Source organism: Octodon degus, unplaced genomic scaffold (assembly GCF_000260255.1).
Source record: "Octodon degus isolate 3935 unplaced genomic scaffold, OctDeg1.0 scaffold00235, whole genome shotgun sequence".
Lineage (NCBI taxonomy): Eukaryota > Metazoa > Chordata > Mammalia > Rodentia > Octodontidae > Octodon > Octodon degus.
The window spans coordinates 2,656,138-2,674,542 of NW_004524811.1; the positions used below are offsets into that span (position 1 = coordinate 2,656,138).

At 40.8% G+C, this 18,405-nt stretch overlaps 1 protein-coding gene across 3 annotated transcripts in view; it reads right to left on the minus strand.

Moving 5' to 3' along the window:
• Positions 1–627: 627 nt before the first annotated feature.
• The window catches only part of Tec (tec protein tyrosine kinase), a 150,537-nt gene continuing 132,759 nt past the window's right edge, over positions 628–18,405 (minus strand). For all 3 annotated transcript variants that reach the window (XM_004645667.2, XM_004645666.2, XM_023705997.1), the window contains 9 exons: positions 18,060–18,139; positions 15,890–16,023; positions 12,298–12,372; positions 10,150–10,321; positions 9,818–10,034; positions 7,570–7,634; positions 3,362–3,480; positions 3,121–3,278; positions 628–1,141 (listed from right to left, as the gene is read on the minus strand). In XM_004645667.2, the coding sequence (XP_004645724.1) occupies positions 1,058–1,141; positions 3,121–3,278; positions 3,362–3,480; positions 7,570–7,634; positions 9,818–10,034; positions 10,150–10,321; positions 12,298–12,372; positions 15,890–16,023; positions 18,060–18,139 (1,104 nt within the window). In that variant the 3' untranslated portion in view covers positions 628–1,057. The remainder of the gene's footprint in view (positions 1,142–3,120; positions 3,279–3,361; positions 3,481–7,569; positions 7,635–9,817; positions 10,035–10,149; positions 10,322–12,297; positions 12,373–15,889; positions 16,024–18,059; positions 18,140–18,405) is intronic.

The following is an 18,405-nucleotide window of genomic DNA, read 5'->3' on the forward strand; positions in this document are numbered from 1 at the left end:
AGTGGGAGGGGATCTCTTCCATTAGGTTTGTGAGGCCAAAGGGAGGCTCTGATTCAGTTGGTATCTTAGAGGTGGATAAAGGTGAGAACCCTCTCTCAGATAAGAGAGCAAATTCTTAACATTTAGGAACCAACTCATTCCCATGTTCAAATTTTCACCTGATTCCACTCGTCTGTGGCCGCTGTGGGCAAGGTCATATGCCTGTAACCTGGGATCCCTGGGGGTGGAGGCTGGGGAGGCATACCCAGACATGTCTACGTAAGTGAAAGGAGGGATAAAAGAGGGCCTAGCCTTTCCTCTCTTGGGTAGGGAATATTTACCCACAAAAAAAGGAGATATCCAGTTCATAGAGTCTCTAATCCTAAAATGAGTTAAAGTTTTACAAAATTAAAATACAACTCATGCTTCTTATAAATATATAACTTTATATATTATTTGTATTTACAAAATCATACAGCATACAAATATTTTCAATGTAATACTAAGAACAGTTTTGAATCCAGGCTTGTTGGCACATGCCTATAATCCCAGCACTCGAGAGACTGAGGCAGGAGGATGGTTGTAAGTGGAAGGCCAACCTGGGCTACAAAGTAAGGTCAGGGCTAGCCTGAACTGTATACTGAAACCCTGTCTCAAAAGGACAAAAAAAGTATTTAAAAAAAAGATCCAAGGTATATTCCTGATTCAGACAGTGTTCCAGGCACTGTGGAAGTCTAAGGAAGAGAGGGGGTCCTACGGCATGGCTACAGCACCCTCCCCTTCCCTAATACCTGGCATTCTACCTGCTCCAGCTGACATGGTCCCATGTGTATCCCCCAAATGGGCAAAGCCCAGGGCCTGAGCAAAGGCCCACATGCTGTTAGTCACCAGTTCTAAGGTAACAATTCCACAATTTGGAGGACTTGGTCACAGAGCGAAGGCTGGTCTAGAAGTAAGTGCTGTAGTTGTTTAACTTTGTAAGTTAAACACTCCACACATCCAGGTGCCAAATTAATCCAGCCACAAGCTTCTTCTTCCCCAGGCTCTGGAATCTGGAAGGCCTTGCTCGCAGCACCACTCATCTTCCGAAAGTTTCTTCACATTCAGCTAGCTCATCTATCCTACGCAGCAAGTCTGCAAACGAAGGCCTTCCCTCTGGTTTCTACAATTAAAAACGAAAAACAGTTGGTGCCAGAATTCACTCTCAGGAAAGGTCTTATTGCTCCAGCTCTTACAACCCAGCAGAGTATAGCAAGCAAATCGCAGCTTTGGGCCTGGAAGGTGCAGGCATCTCCGCACACGTCTGTCTCTCCTCTAAGTGCCTCCTAGTGCTGCTAGACTACCATCAGTTACAGGATGCTTTCACGTCCCCTTGGAAGGACCTCCTGGAATGCCTTTGTGCCTGTGAAATCAAGTTCTGCTCAGCTACAGGCCTCTGTAACCTTCTCTCCCCCATCCTTTATTCCCCAATTTCATTCCACAGAAAGCTTCACGTGGCTCTCTTCTAAATTAGATTCTCTTTTGTCACTGTCAAACATGTGAATGAGTTACGGCCATTGCTTGACCAATTTGCTCTCTGTGAAAGGCTGAGAGAATGTTCTCTCTCCATGTGACTCTCGTTAGGCACACTCTACATCATCAATCACTTTCCTCTTTGGCCCCTTAATCTCCTTGATCAGAAAATTTGGGACACCACTGAGTTACAGGATTTTACAGTACAGGTTCTCCTACGTCCTGAGTCCTCACTGATCTTGTAAGGCTAGGGCCAAACTGCGGTACAGTGTTTCAGGGTAAATCCTGAGGAGATTAGACTGACCTTGTCAGATACAAAAGTTACATTTCTTGCTATATAGGTTTTGTTTTATCTTGATCTTTACTATCAAGCAGAAAAGTATAATAACGAGGTATAAAAAGTAAAGACATTCATATGCTGAGCTGTAAAAGGCTCAAGTCAACAACTTCGGACACCGTCAATCCTGCGGATAACCCACTACTATTATAGAATACTGGACTACATTGGATTATTTTGCTGAATTCACATACCTACAATATTTAAATGGCAAGGGAATACCCTTCTCTGGCAAAACTAAAAAAAAGGGGATACAAATGAAGGACCATTTTGTATCTGTATATACAAAATAGTTAGGGTAGATATACAGCTATTTTCACTTAATTCAATGAGAAGAAAGATTTGTACTAATAGTGTTTGGATAGAATATCATGTCTGCATCTTGTACTATGAAGAACCACTAAGAAGACAATATGCAATGTATTAATTATTAAAACTGTCCTACTAAGTGGTTTTGAAACTGTCTCATTGCTATTTGTTTCTCAATAAAATTAATTAAAAAAAATCAGATTCTTCTACCTCAAGTATGCATTATGTTTATAACTACCTCCCCATCTCTAAGCTGTTTTCCTCCTGCCCCCAGTGCCATTTCCTGCCCAGAAAGTCTCTGCCCACCCCAGTGCTCTCAGGAGGTGGGAGGTGTTACAGCAAGTGACAGTGAGGCTAGGCCATGGGCTCAGACAGGCACTTGCTGTAACTGGGCCAGGGCAAGCCACAACCTCCTGAGCCTACTAAATCTTCTCATCTACAAAATGGTCACCATAGAAGCTTCCACACCTCAAAGGGCTGCTGTGAGAACTAATCAAAAGTACTCAGTACAGGCCCCATACACACCAGTCAATGTCACTGTTTTTCAAAAGTTGTTTTGGTGCCTAATCTCTTCCATGAAGTGACATCCAGAATTCCCTGAGAATGAGTAAAGAGATCTCAGGAAGCTGAAGTTTGGAGGGAGAAATTCTCCTCAGTGAATGAAGGATACTTCAGTTCCACAAGTGACTCACAGAAAGGAAGAGAGCAACTTCCCCAGGCCCGTTCCCTGTCCCTGGCTCACCCAACCAGGGAAAGATTGTCATGTGGGACTAAGAGAGCAGCCTGAATTTATTAAATTAGCACTTTCTAGGTCTTTTCATCACTCAGAACTGAAGTGAGGGGGTTAGTGTCCTACTGACAGCTTGATGTCACTATAACACATGCCGCACCTTCCTTGGCTACAAAGGCTGCACATTGTCTACCCACTTGGCCCACCGCAAAGTGCTTTAGAGACTCAATAAGAGAAAGAGAAGTATCTGTACCTCCTGCCAACATCGCACCATCACCTCATACACATTCTGGGATGCCAGCTTCGGGCGGTAGAGTCGGTGGCCTTGGGTAACCATGGTTACCACTTCATAATTGGTGCTTTTCTCAAAGGGCATTCTGCCTTCAGTGAATACTTCCCACATTAAAACACCTGAAAAAAGATAAAGGTTACAGAACGATGTGCTGGTTTCCTCCGCAGAGCACAGCTGAGGAAATGAGGAGTGCGGGGCTTACCAAAGGACCAGACATCCGATTTGCTGCTAAAGCGGCTGTAATTGAACACTTCGGGTGGACACCACTTCACGGGGAACTTAGCACCAGAAGAACTTGTGTACTGATCATCCAGAACATACCTAGAGGAAGAACGCCAGAGGCTTGTACATCTCAAGTACGAACTGTGCTTTCCACAAGTGCTCTCATTTGCTCCCTTATAATCAAAAATGCACTTGTAAAGTCCCCTCAGCATCCAGCTGAAGCCCAAGGCCACCTCAGTGACCACACCTGGTGATTTCCATTTTCCTCTCGGCACGTTTAGGGACATGAGAGGGAAACATCAGTAACCACACTTTCATTTTTGTTTATCTTTTAATTTCATTAGGCAGAACAGGCAGAATACAATAAAACAGCTTGCAAACTTTTTAAAAACAAGTTTGCTCTTTAACCCAAATCGCACTTGTGAGAAGAGAGCTGCCCTAGAGGAAGTGGTGAGCAGGGGCAGACACATGCTTTGAGCCCTCTGGGACTCCACGAGCACAACTTGAACCTATAGCGTACAAAGAAAGCAAGTGGAAAAGGCAAAATGGCTGCGTGTGGTGATGCACACTTGTATTCTCAGCCCGCAGGAGGCCGAGGCAGGAGGATTGCCGTAAATTCAAGCCCAACCTGTGCCACACAGTGAGTTCAAGGCCAGCTTATATGACAAAATGAGACTGAGTCTTAAAAAAAAAAAAAGGAAAATGAAGTATGTAAACGTTGTTGTGAATACATTTATACACCACAATATTCCCACTCACACAGATAATCAGAATAACACCATATCGTTTTTCTATGTGTACATATTTATGTCCTTCCCGAAGGACATACAGAATCTAGTAACAAACAGTGGCTCTTTCTGGGGAGACTTTGATCAGAGGTGGTAAAAGTGAGGGCTTCAGCTCTTTCTGTAATGTGTTCTGTACATATTTACAAGGGGAATGTATCTATCATTATATGTGCTAACAATTTCTAAAAGTTGCCATGAGAAAATATTAAAATAAATGCAAGAGCTTCCTTTGTTATACAATACAAAGATGGTCCCTGGCAGACAGTGCTCCCAATACAGACAATGGGTTGGGTCAAGTTGTTCTCAGTCAGGAGAGCCTGAAATTGGTACACAAAGAATGCTTTAACCATGTATTATATGAAAACACGGATTTTCTAAAAGCTGAATATCTGAAGAAGGCACATATGAAAATGGAGGACAGGCCACCAGACACTCAACATCTTCATGTGAACCACAGAGAGCACCGGGTGGTCAGCAGCTCTGGGGGCAGAGGCTGATAGTGAGGGCTCCCCGACCTCCCCTCCTGAGCTTCCTCAGGAGCTGACCATGGCTCCACAGGGCCTGTCCTCGGCTGCCACTCTGCTGCTCCTCATGCTGCCCATGGGCCAGCGGCCTGGCCATCTTCTGGTTTCCTGAGTGGCCCAAACTCATCCCAGACATCAAGTTCTGCCCTTGCTGCCCCTTCCACCTGGAAAACTTCATGCTTAGATTCTCACTAATGGGTTACTTTTCCCTTGGGGTCTCACAGAAAGTCTTCCCGCCACTAGATCTAAAAAGCAGCCATCACTCCTGTCCCACCCTAAATTATCTCTCTTGAAGAGATAATGGCCTCTTTTTACCAGATGTTTTTCTGAAAAGGGCCAGATACAATGCACAGTCATTCAGATCCCACAGGCCCCACGTCCCTGGGACAACTGTCAACTGCACCTGTGCAGCACTGCCGCCACAGACCACACCTTGGCAAATACGCAATGCTCTGTCTCAACAACACTACTTTTATGAACACCGATAGGCATTTCAAAAAGTCTTCAAACTAGTCTTTGAATTTTCTTCAGCCATTTAAAAATGCACGCTGCACTGCTGGCTTGAAGGTGGAACAGCGGCGAAGGGCGGCTCAGCAGGCCATCGCTTGCTGGCACGCCCTGCTCTCACACACACTGCTCACAGCCCTTCTGCTTCTTCTTCCTCCAGAGCAGACAGTGCACTGTGTGGCGGTGCACAAAGCTCAGTCTCCACTCTGGTTCCTGGGGTTGTGCCTGGCATGCAGCACGTACCTCACATTTTTATGCATGGAGAAATGGAGGTGCATGTTTCATAGGAAACATGACAGTGGCAAGCCATACAGTTATATGTAGAAGATGAGTAAGGCAATGATCCTGAGAATCTTTGGAAGATTTTTGAATCTAGCAGTTAATTGGAAAGATTCTCACCCTGACTAACTATATGTACTGACACCTGTGAACTAAGCAACTGCACTGCAGACGGTAATCTGTAATAGTGGTTTCATGCTTGGAGTGCCTGTCATTCTGGTCTTCTGAATATGGGCTGTTTGTCATGACATGCCAGTTGCTGCTGTGCTGTCTCTCAGGTAGATGACTGTTCAAAAAGAAGGGGGTGGTGAATGAAGGCAAGAGACAGGAAAAGGAATATTGCGGGACTGTCCTGCTACAAGGTTGTATATGGTTAGATTTCTGGACTTATGTGTAAACATAAGAATTATATAATTCTTTATGCCTATTTTTAAAATATATTTTAATTTTTAAAATGTTTTTTCATCATATTCTATAGGGACTTAAAGTTTAACATATCAAAGCTTGATGAAAAATACCTGTTCCATGTTATGCCTAAGATATTTGATAGACAGATAGTGAGGTTAAGCTTAACAGCCTAGGTTGTATGGTAATAACAACAAGCTTGTCTTCTGGAGGGTTAACAACCTAAGTTTGCAGACCAAAAATTAGAGAAAAAGGAGGGCCACAAGGAAAGCCAACATTTTAGCCCTAGCCTTCCAGGTCAATTAAGACTCAGGACATATGGGAACTTGTACTGTAATGACATGTAATTCGGTAGTGTCCCAAATTTTCTCATCAAGGAGATTATGGGACCAAAAAGGAAAGTGATCGATGATGTAGAGTGTGCCTAAGGAGAGTCACATGGAGAGACAACATTCTCTCAGGCTTTCTCAGAGAGCACATTGGCCAAGCAATGGCCCTGACTCATCCACATGGCTGACACTGACAAAGGATCTACAATCTGAGGTACAGAGTCTCAGGATAAATCCTGAGGAGATTTGACTGACCTTATCAGATCCAAAGCTACAACTCTTGTTGCATAGGTCTTGCTTTATCTTGGTTGTAACCATCCAACAGAAAAGTATAAAAATGAAGTATAAGAAGTAAAGCTGGGGCTGGGGAGATGGCTCAGTAGAATAAGCGCTTGCCTGGCAAGCTCAAGGGTCTGAGTTCAATCCCTGGTTCTGCCAAACAAAAAAAGAGACTTGTATCCTAGTACCAGTACACACACACACACACACACACATACACACACACACACACAAAGAAGTAAAGCCATGCTGTTATGTTGAGCTGTAAGGGACTCAGGTCAACAATTTCTGACATTGCCAATCAAGCAGAAGACCCAATACTACTACGGACTACTGGACTCTTTTGGAATATTTTGCTGAGTTCATACACCTATAATATTCAAATGACAGAACTGAAAAAAAAAAAGGGATACAGATGAATGTCCATTTTGTTGGGATAATGGTTAGAATAGATATATAGTTACATTCTCTTAATGAGTAGAGGGATTTGTTCTAATAGTGTTTGCAAATAGGATATAATGTCTGCATCTTGTACAGCAAATAACCACTGGAAGGAGAGTATGCGGTATGCTAATTATTGAAACTGTCCTATCAATTTGATTTCAGACTGTCTCATTGCTATTTGTCAATAAAATTATGGAAATAAATAATAAATAAAAATATAAATAAATGAATAAATAAATATGTGTGTGTGTAAAATTGATACAAATAAATAAATGTCCTTAGCAGGAAAAAAAAAAGAAATGGAGGTGCAAAAGAGACAAACTACTTTTTATGGTCTTTCAAATCACTCTACTGAAACTACGAAAATTAAGTCATCAAAGCACTGCAGACTTAGTTTAAGCTATGCCTCTGACCGCCAAAGTCTTGTGAAAACCAGGGTGAAAAGTTGTGTACTTAGCAGGCTCTTCTACCACCTAGTGGAGAGAATTATTAACACCACAGTTTCTGGTTATTTTAATATATTTGTCTCAGAACTGTTAAAATTTCCTTATTAATTACCACACTTATTAATTCCACATAGCAATGTGTGTGTGTGTGTGAATATGACTTCCAAGCACGTGTACTCAACCATACCTCGCCATTCCGAAATCAGACACTTTTACAACTCCTGCCTCGTTCACTAGACAATTTCTTGCAGCCTGAAAAACAGTAGTGACATAGTACTTTTTAAAAATTTCACAACAACACTAGAAAAATGTAATTTATTCTATCATTGACTATAATTCATTCAATATTTTAAAAGGGTAGAAATATCTTCATATAAATTATTTTTATCCCCATGAAAGTGTTTCTAGTGCATGTATAAAATAATAGGAAGAAAAAATGGGTCAGAAAGTCACACTGTCAATAAAGTGTTATCACATCATCTTTACAAAGGCCAATAGGAAGAGTGATCCATTTTTCTCCTTCTGGCTCTACTCTCATTAAATTATGTGATTTTCTTACTAAGTATCACCGTCTCTTGAAGGCCTTCAACCAGGTTCTCAGTAGTGAGTTTAGTAACAAAGAACCAGCAAGATGATGGCCAACCAGTGATCAGCCACCTTAATCCTAAACTGTCAAAAAAAAAAATGCTTGTAAAGCCCAGCCAGATAGCTCAGTGGACTAAAGTGGATCAGGGTTCAAACCCCAGTGTGCCATGCTGATGCCAGCCCCAACCCTGGGGCACACTGAGACACAATTGAGACTGGCTGTGGTGGCACTCACCTGTAATCCCAGCACTTGGGAGGCTGAAAACAGGAGGATCACTATGAGTCCAATCTGTGTAGTGAGACCCTGTAGACCCCATACTAAATACATTTTAAAAAAGAATGCTTGCATCTAAACAGTGTCCCATTCATCATTTATGAGCTTTCCAGGATATCAAGACATAATTTTAAAAAACAAAATATGATATTCTCAACTTGTCATAGAAAATATCTGGATTTTTAAATTGTACTTCTTGCTCATTCTTCAAAGTTTAAGACAATAATTTGGTAGAAAAACATGGCATGTCTCCAAAGGAAGAAGCGATATTTTGAACACTGTAACCCAAGAGCAGAATGCAGTTTTCTTCCTGACTGTTCACAATCTTCTTTTATATATGTGGCAGTACCACTTACACGAGTTTTTCTCCTGATAAGTGCATGTTAAGATTCTCAACTGTTAGTTGCCTCCCTTCCTCAGAAGACACCCATTGTGCCTCCACTCAGTGGTCAGTGGGATTCTTCCAGCGGAAAGAAAAGCATGAGAATCTTCCTTCATGGGTACTGCGGACTATTACTAGTATCACAGACACAAAAACATCAGAACTTGTTTTTGCTAAGACAAGGTCTGTGTGTAACATGAACAGTCTACCACACTCATGCAGATAGTCAACTTGCACCAAAAGAGGAAGGTGACTAGTTCATGAGTACCAGGATAACTAAGAGCTGCTCTTCCTCACCACTGAGACTAATCACCATAAATCACGCACCCTGCCTGTCGGACAAGGCCTTGTGCCCCAGGCATACACTGTGATAGCTTTTATTGGTCTCTGTGTGCAATACATGATTGCACTTATCTTGGGGAACTGGCAGACACATTCGCATTTTAATCATTTTACTTTCCCTTCGCCTTCCTGCCCTCCCTTCTCCCCATCGCAGACCCCTGCATATCTCCATGAAGTCTACCTCCCTGTTTCCTAGCATCTCTTTTATTTTTCTCTTTAAACTATTTGTATTTTAGATTTCTCATATAGAAGAAACTGTGATTTTTAATTTTCTGTGCCTGATTTATTTCACTTAGCACTACAGTCTCAAGATACATCCATTTTCTTACTAATGACTCAGATTTGTCTCCATCACAATTATTTTAAAATCAGTACCAGCTTTCTTTTTCTGTAACTTCCAGATGAGCCTCCATCTTTTCCTGGTGGTTTGAGGAAGAAAAGAAATTAAAGAATTTCTCAGACAGCTCCGTGTAAAGTGTGGGAGGTGGAATAGTTTAGGATTGTGTCAGAGGCAGGCCAACCCTAACTTCTCTATTTTATCCTACTAGGCAAGCGATTTCACTTCCCTGAAGCCAGATCTATTATCTCGAAAACAATAATGGTAATAAACCTTCGATGACTAGCTAGCTCACTGGATTTTTCCAGGAGATCACGTAATGTATGAAAGCTTGGTTGGAGATAAGTTATAAGTTATTAAGAGTTCATAAAAAATATTTCCTTTAAAATTACGAGCCAAAACATTGTTAGAAACAAAAACTGGGTCCTTTTTAAATATACCACTGACCATCGGCCGAGCCAGTGAGACAGAGGTCAGGCCCAGGAATTCACGGGAGGACAGGGGTGCTTGGTTACCAGGTCTCGGTGGATGAAGCTGTTAGTCTCCAAGTACTCCATCCCTTCGCACACATCCTGACACATGCTCAGCAGCATGTCTCTGCTGAAGAGGCCTTGTCTCTGCCGGAGGAAATTCAGAAGGCAGCCTCGTTCCATGAACTCGGTGACGATGTAAATGGGTTTCTGCTGAGTGCACACGCCATAGAGCTGCACCAGTTTCGGGTGCGTCAGCTTCCTGGTATGAGGTCATATTCAGAGTTATGAGAAGCAAAGAAAGGGGTACGTGGGTTGGCTGGGGAGGGACAGCTCTTTAATACAAAAGCAAAGCCCAGAAGGAGACGGTGACTTACATCATCACCTTAGCTTCTTCTATAAAGTCCTCCTCACACATGGCCCCTTCGCGAATTGCTTTGATGGCTACTTTGTACTGGGCTCGCCACTTGCCCAGTCGCACCACTCCGAAGAGCCCACTCCCCAGCTCCCGCATAAAGGTCAGCTCTGAAGGGTTAATCTCCCACTTCTCTGTAAGACAGAGGGAAAGCAACAGCAGTTACTAAGGAGAAGGCGGTCAATGGCATGGAGGAGGGAAAGGCTAACCAAGATCAACCTCAAAGTTGGAAGCGCTGGGAAGCATGGAGCACAGCCGCAGCCCAGTGGCAGCTCCCTGCTCCCCTTCCAAGTGTCACAGGACACACAGGCAAAGGAGCTCAGGAGGGGGAGATTCTGCATAAGGGGCTGCTTTCAGTGGACTGAAAGCTAAGGTACTTCATGGTGGCGTATTTCATTATTTTATTGGCACAATTTAGGTACAAAATGACTGTATTCACTCTATGAATCCTCCTAGGGCATATGAGATGTCCTGATTTCTTTCTTTTCCCCTCCCCTCCCTCAACCCCTCTCTTCCCTTTCTTATTTATAAAGCTTTGTTTCTATTTTGCCTTCTTTCATTTTTTTCTTTCCCCTCATTTCCTTCCCCTTCCCCTCCCTCTATTGCCTCTTTCCTTTTGAACAATTTTTTCTATCTCAAAATATCTATGCACATTTTAACCTCACTTATTCTTTCAGTGTCTCACATTAGGGAGAAGATGAGATATTTATGCATGTGTGTCCCATTTGTTTCATGTAAAAATAGGGTCTCAAAGTGCTTCAAAATACACAGACTTCCTCCTTTATCACTCTTCACTCTGGATTTTTTTTTTTCTTCTTCTTCCACTTTACTGAGTTAGAATTAAACCTGCTATTTTAGGGCCGGTCAGATACCTCATCAGATAAAGCACCAGCTTAGGCAGATGCAGGGACCTTGGCATGCAGTGCTGGTTCCACCCCTGGGACGTGCTGAGTCAGTGACTGAGATTGGGCATGGTGGCGTGTACCTGTAATCCCAGTGTTTGGGAGGCTGAAAACAGGAGGATCACTACCAGTTGGATCTGTGTAGTGAGATCCTGTAGACTGTGCTAAATACATTTAAAAAAAACAAAACCCTGCTATTTTAAAAGGCTTCTGCCAGAAGCAACAAAAACAATCAAGTTGAAAGCCTTCTCTGTTACCTCTGCCCTGACATTCCAGAGAGGAAGCTACAAAGCCAATGCAGACCAGAAAAGGCTATAATTGTTTTAGATGTAATGCTCTAAAATTAATTTATATTCACAAAAAGTTTTCTACTAGTTGGATGTGGTGGTGCACACTGATAATCCCAGCCCTCGGGAGGCTGAGGGAGGAGGATCATTTCAAGCTCAAGACTAGCTTGGGCTACATAGTGAGCTCAAGGCCAGCCTGAACTGCATAGCAAGACCCTCTCTGAAAAAGACAAAAAATAAGTTTTTTACTGAATTATTAGTGATAAAAATAGAAAACCTACTCTGCCATAAGGAAGGATAACCCTGAATTATTTGTGGATTGAGACCATAATGCTAAGTGAAATAAATCAGATGCACAAGTTTAAACATAAGATAGTTTCTCTTACATGGAAAACCCAGAATACCAACGAAGAGCAAAATAAAAGATAAATACTAGAAAATAGGGAGACAGATCTTCTGCAAATGGCAAGGAGATCCAGAGATGGAAAGGAGGGGCCGGGCAGATGGCTCAGTGGAATAAGCGCCTTCCTGGCAAGTGCCAGGGCCTGAGTTCAATCCTTGGTCCCACTAAAAAAAAAAAAAAGAGAGAGAGAGAGAGAGAGAGATAGAAAGGAGAGGAGGGGAGAAGCAAAGAACTGAGATGTGTTCTGTAAAGGTACACTAACTCCCCATGAGGAGTGTAATCACTGTGTACTACAAACATGTACTAAAAGAAAAACAAAAACTTTTACAAATAAAATTGAAAACTTAGGCTTATAGTAGCAATGAAACATAATCATTTAAAGACCCAAACTATAAAAGTTAGCTTATTTTTTAAAAAGTTCAGCTGAGTGGGATTTTACACATCTAAATCTGTTCAGTGATAAAAGATTCTAAGGATTTGAGGGAAATTCGCCAGTGCAAGCACAAAGCGAGAGTTACCATAGCTGAAGCCTGCTGTGGTTGGTGCATTCTTCCCCTTTGTACTAACAGGGTACCGCAGCCTCGTGACAAGTCCTAAGAAACAAAGAAAGTAGAGTTGAAGTCATTCTGAACCATTCTACATAGCCAAATGCTACCCTGGAAATGCACGTACAAAACACTTCCACGTACTGCTCATCTCCTGTGTGGACAACAGCACTTAGCTTTATGTGTTCATTCAACGTATTCTTTTCTAAATACTGCCATTTTAAATCAGGCCTCATGCTAGCTTCCTCTTTTCTGAAACATTTTTAAAGGATATTAAGAAGTTTCTAACTGCTGTTACCAGCAATTACTTCATATTCTTTTCCAGTATGATAACTAAACTATGAAAAAGAATTATATCAGTCTACTTCAGATTTACCCTTCCATCCCTCCATCTCTTGGTCTGCTTGTCAGGATTTGCCTGACACAATTCAGTGTTAGCAAGTTTTGCATAAAAAAAAATTGAGATTTTAACTTTAAGACTTTAGTAAATGGGAAGCATCAATTATCAGAAATGAGTGAAATTAAATCCTTTAACCTAAGCTGTCTATAGCAATAAATAAGAAATAGGAGGTGCTTCTTCTATAAACACCCAGAAGGCCAAGGAGATGGCTCAGTAGGATAAGCGTTTGCCTGGCAAATGCAAGGGCCTGAGTTCAATCCCCGGTTCTGCCAAAAAAAAAAAAAAAAAGAAAGAAAGAAAATATAAACACCCAGAGCACTCACTCTATTTCTTCTACTATAGCACATTTTGTAGTAATTAAAAACTATTATATACACCACTGTCCCCCTTTAGGGGGTAAGACCTAGAAGACTCAGGAGCCATGACTCTTCAGTCCAATGCAGTCTCCTAAAACATAGCCTGTTTTTTTTACTATGAAGTAAGTGCTAAGTATATGTTTGTCATGAATCAAAATAATGGCCAACATAAGTCCCATTCAAGAACACAAAAGAAAAAAGGAGGAGAATGCTAGCATGAAAGAAAGAAAATAATAGGAAATACAAAGTTTTCTTGGGATAAATCGATATGAATTATTTCCTCAAATTTTAAGCACAGAATTGCCATATAATCTAGCAAATCCGCTCCTAGGCTGATACCTAAGGGAAATGAAAGCACATTTATTTCCCAGCACATTTCCAAGAGCACCTGTACACAAGTGTTCCTATCAGCATTCTTCACGGAAGCCAGTGTAAACACAAGACATGCAATGGTTTATCATTATCAATAAAAGGAAATGGATACCTCATGCAAAAGCCTGCCTGAACTTAGAAATTCCATCTTCCACAGAAGTCCTTCTTGGGACATATTAGACATAAGCAGACTATACAGGCTAATTTATAAGGGTCATGCTCAGCAAACTCATCAAAGCAAAATCTTTTATTGGAGATTTATATTTTTCCAGAATCTTTAGTGATATCTTCAGCAGCCCCCCCCCCCAAGCTCATTAAATCTACAGTTTGTATACATCCAGCTATGTCCTGGTTTCCATAAATAGATGAAAGCTGCCTTCTTATTACAACAGGTGGGGATTAAGATCCTGAGTCCCTAGATTCGGAGTTAGAGAAGCTGACCCTCTGTCTTGTCACTGCAGAATTACTTTTATTAAAGAGTAAAATGTAGATTTATATGTTGGCCTAAGAATCTAACCATCCCACAAATATTGTGCTAGGTTCCACAAATGGTAACTCAATAACTAGCACTTCCTGTGTAATTCCTGTGTAACCAACCCTGTGCATTTTGATAATTTCTGATTATTTCAATAAACTTGTAGATTTTTCAATTAAAAGGGGGGATAGAATACTTACACATGATACAACATGTAAAACTGTCAAAAACACTACACTGAAAACTGTCAGAATCTGAAACTAGTTACAACAGACCACATAGTGCATGATTCTACTTATATGAAATGTTCAGAATAGGCAAATCTACAGACCAAGTAGGTCAGTGGCTGCCTGGGGCTCAGCTGGAGAAGGATGGTGAATGCTAACGAGTACAAGATTTCTTTGGGCAATGATGACAGTGCTCTTAGAATCAGATTATGGTGACAGCACAACTCTGAAATATATTAAAAACTTCACACTTTAAAAAGATAAAATTTGGGGGACAGGATATCATGTCTGCATCTGGTGATATGAATAACCACTAAGAAGACAATAATATGCAATGTATTAATTATTATAACTGTCCTACTAATCAGTTTTGAGAGTATCTCATTGCTCTCTGTTTTTCAATAAAATTGTTAAAAAATAGATAAATAATAGCTCAGTAAAAAAGTAAAAATGCACTCACAAAAGAACAATAGTCTTTGCAAAAAAATTTGCTTTGTTAGGCTACACAGTGTACTGTTTCATCCTAAGGAACTTCAGCAGGCATAAATGTGGTTTGTGGGTTATTTTGCTTTGTTTTGTTTTGTTTTATTTTGTTGGTGTTTATATTGTTACCAATGAGATTCTGAGCAGAGCTGAGATTCAGAAAGAAAACTGAGCACATGATTACAGTTGGGACATGAATTTTGGCTTAAATTTTTTAACCTTACAACTGTATAAAAGCAATATGCATTCAGTAGGAAATGTACTTGATTTCTGAATTGGATCTTCATAGCTAATGACTCTGGATCTTCCCAGACACTGAGCTAGCAATGTACGGTATGAACCTTCAAGGAATGCTCGGTGGCCACAGGGATCCTCAGCTCCAGTCAGCTATGGGACCGACCTGCACAGCGGACTCTGTTGCTAACCAGGAGTTTAGTTGTTTAGGTGTAATGAATATACTGTTAACTTAGGCTATTTGAACTTATGATGGGTTTACTGGACATCCCACCACAAGTCCAGGAGTATCCTACACACCACTCTTTGGAAGCCTATAGCATAGAATAAAATCCTCAACTCATCTGACAGCTCCTGGGGCTATGTTAAAAAACAGATAGCTTTCTCTCTGCCTTTTTAAATTTTGAGACAGGATCTCTCTAGGTTCCCCTGGCTGGACTTGAACCCTTGAGTTCAAGCAATCTCTGCTTCAGCCTCACAGCTTGCTAGGACTAAAGTCACATGCCACTATACTTGGCTTAAATAGACATAGTTTGAATTTGAGTTTAGTATCAAGAATATAAAGTGCAGAAATGTGAATATTTCCCATATATCATTAAAATAAGTCCTGTCCTAAGTTTAAAACAGAGCTTTTTTTTTTTTTTTTTTTTTTTTTTTTTTTTTTTTTGCGGTACCAGGGATTGAACTCAGCTCTGCTCAGAATCTGATTGGTAACAAGACAAACACCAACAAAAGGGAGTGTGACACTGTCTAGCCCAACAAAGCAAGTCTCAATGGTTAGGCAAGTGCTTATTCTACTGAGCTATCTCCCGGACCCTAAAACAGAGCTTCTTGTGAAACTTGATAATATTTCTCATTTTTCTTTGGCTCTATCATTTCCTTAACATGCAGTAATTTTGTATCAATCATATCCTACAATTAGCTAACTATACAACAAAACTCTCAATGAGAATACATTACATGTCTGATCATGCTAATCACATTTTCATATTTGAAATAGATATTACAGCTTCCTTACCTGCCGCATTGTGCTTATGATATTCAATAAGCTCTGGTATTGAACCGAAAGCATGCTTTTCTGCTAGATAATATTTCTTTGGAGATGTTGCTGTTTCCTTTATGTGATAATGCCTAAAATTTGATGAACCTTCCCTATAACAAAAATCAAAATGCGTTACAACCGAGATGAAATAATGCAGCTTCACTCTTAGATGCTTTCTCCAGGGCAACCACAGGTTGCTTCTACACGGCTCCTTCTAATTCAGGCATAAGTCTTACTTTTCCCCATGTTCTTCCTAGCTTTGCCTTTCACATTAACGGGGACAAATTTTGAAAGTGGTCACTGATAATGTATTTGGTTACTTACATGAGATTGAAAGAGAAGGTTCATTAACTCCAGCCAACAACAACTCAAAGTTTTAAAATGATCATTAGTTGTTACCACCTTTTGTTTCTGCTATTGGGATAAATTTGTAAATGTCCAGAACACTTGAACTCCCAAAGTAAATATATTAGATTTTAAAAGTCCACATTCCTCTTTAAGTATCTTTACAGAATCCAGATCTTCTTTAGTCATCACTTGCTAAAAATGCTTTCATGATGGTTCTCATTGCTCTCAAGATAAATGTGTGCACCCTTAATGCTGATTATTAGGGCTTGTATCCAAATGTCTCCCCAAATCCTCATGCAGTCACAGGCAGAGCTTCTGAGAGGTGGCTGGATCAAGGGAGTGTGACACTAAAATTAAGAGTGTGTGGTACTGGATATGTCCACTAACTGCTTTAGCACAGTTCTGAATAAATTTACTGAAAACAAAAACCCTGCCCTGTATGCAGGTGGCACCAACCAATAAGCTGCAGCCTGGATGAAATCAAAGAGGAAAGGGAGGCGGGCTCCTGCTGCTACTTTCCTGCCTATCCTATCACGGATGGTTTCTCTCCTGCCATGCTCCTCTGACCTGCCTTGTCTTGACCAGCCAGCTATGGGCTGAAACCTCTCCAAACTGTGAACCAAAATCCACCTTTCTTCCTTTAATGTTGGGTGTCAGGTATTTTGACTCAGCAATGAGAAAAGTAACTAAGACATTGATGTTAGCTGTCTTCTGCTTTTACCTCTCAAGTCTCTCTTGCTCTCACACCTGTATCCCTTTCTCTAACCCAGCTATACACACTTTTTTTAGTTCCTTGATTTTCTGTATCCTCTCTCTCCTCTCGAATCAAGTAGTTTCAACGGTCAGAAAGCCTCTCCTTATTTCCATTTTTTTTTCTGCTTTACGTATGAGGTCTCAGCTTATGTAGTACTTAGGATGACAAGCGTGAATGACTCAGGCATGTCTTGGACATGTGCCCCCCAGCCATGCCCACACACATCACCCTCACTCTATCCCTTCCTCCTACACCATTTTTCCCACATGTTGCCTGTGTATCCTCTACTAAGATACTGGAGGGGAAGATCTGGGACTACTTTGCTCACTTAGTACTCAGTGCAATATAATAATTATTTGCTGAACATTTCTAAAGCTTTTACGGCAATTTTTAACAAGTAGGTAGATAACTGATAGATACTGCCAAAAAATATACACTTCAGGAAAGACAAATCATATGATATTTTTTTAACAGATAGTGTTACCTTCATGTGGGGAACCCCTACAGAATATCACATGTTCAGAAAACTGGTTACATTGCTGGCCATTACAGAAGAAACTGAAAATGCTTCTGTAGCAACCTCAATGACCAAAGTTACCCAAGCAGCAATTCATCATAGTAATGAATGTCTGGCAGCTAATGGCCACTGCTTTGTGCACCTCTTATAATTGTAAAGGCCAAAAGTAACTGGTATTAATCACGTGGCATCTCAATATTAAAATATTTATACCATTTTGTTTTTTTTTCTTTTGGCGGAAAAGGATATATTTTTTTTTTTTTTGGCAGAACTGAGGATTGAACTCAGGCCCTTGCACTTGCCAGGGAAGCACTTGTTCTACTGAGTCATCTCCCCAGACCCTTATACAATTTTTTATATTCCTGAAGTATATACACATTTTGGTGGTGAAAAATGTTAATATTGAAATCAGCACTTGTTGAAAATTAGAAACACTTGTAAACAATACAGAAAGTTCATACAAAACTCTTAAAAAAACAAAATAAAACAAGTAAAAAAAAGAAAAGTAAAAGAACAGCATTACTTACCCTCCAAACTTTGTATAAAGGGAGACTGTGTATAAGCCTGGTTGACTAGAGTCCCTTACCATAAAACCACCTTCTTTATCCTAAAATCCAAAGTGAAAAATTCCTTTTTTAAAAAACCCAGTGCCATACAAAAGATTCAAGAACCGAATTTTATGACTATTACCTTTGCCTAGAAAAACCTGCTTTGTGGAAGTGAAACTTCCCAGTAAGGCCTCCTGGTTTCTACTCTGCACTCATGCAATATGACTATAGAAAGCACACTCACACTCTTCCAATCCCAAGTTCACACCTACCAAGTGAGATACCACAACTCAGAGTCCTCTGAGGACCCTTCTAGAATTAGCAG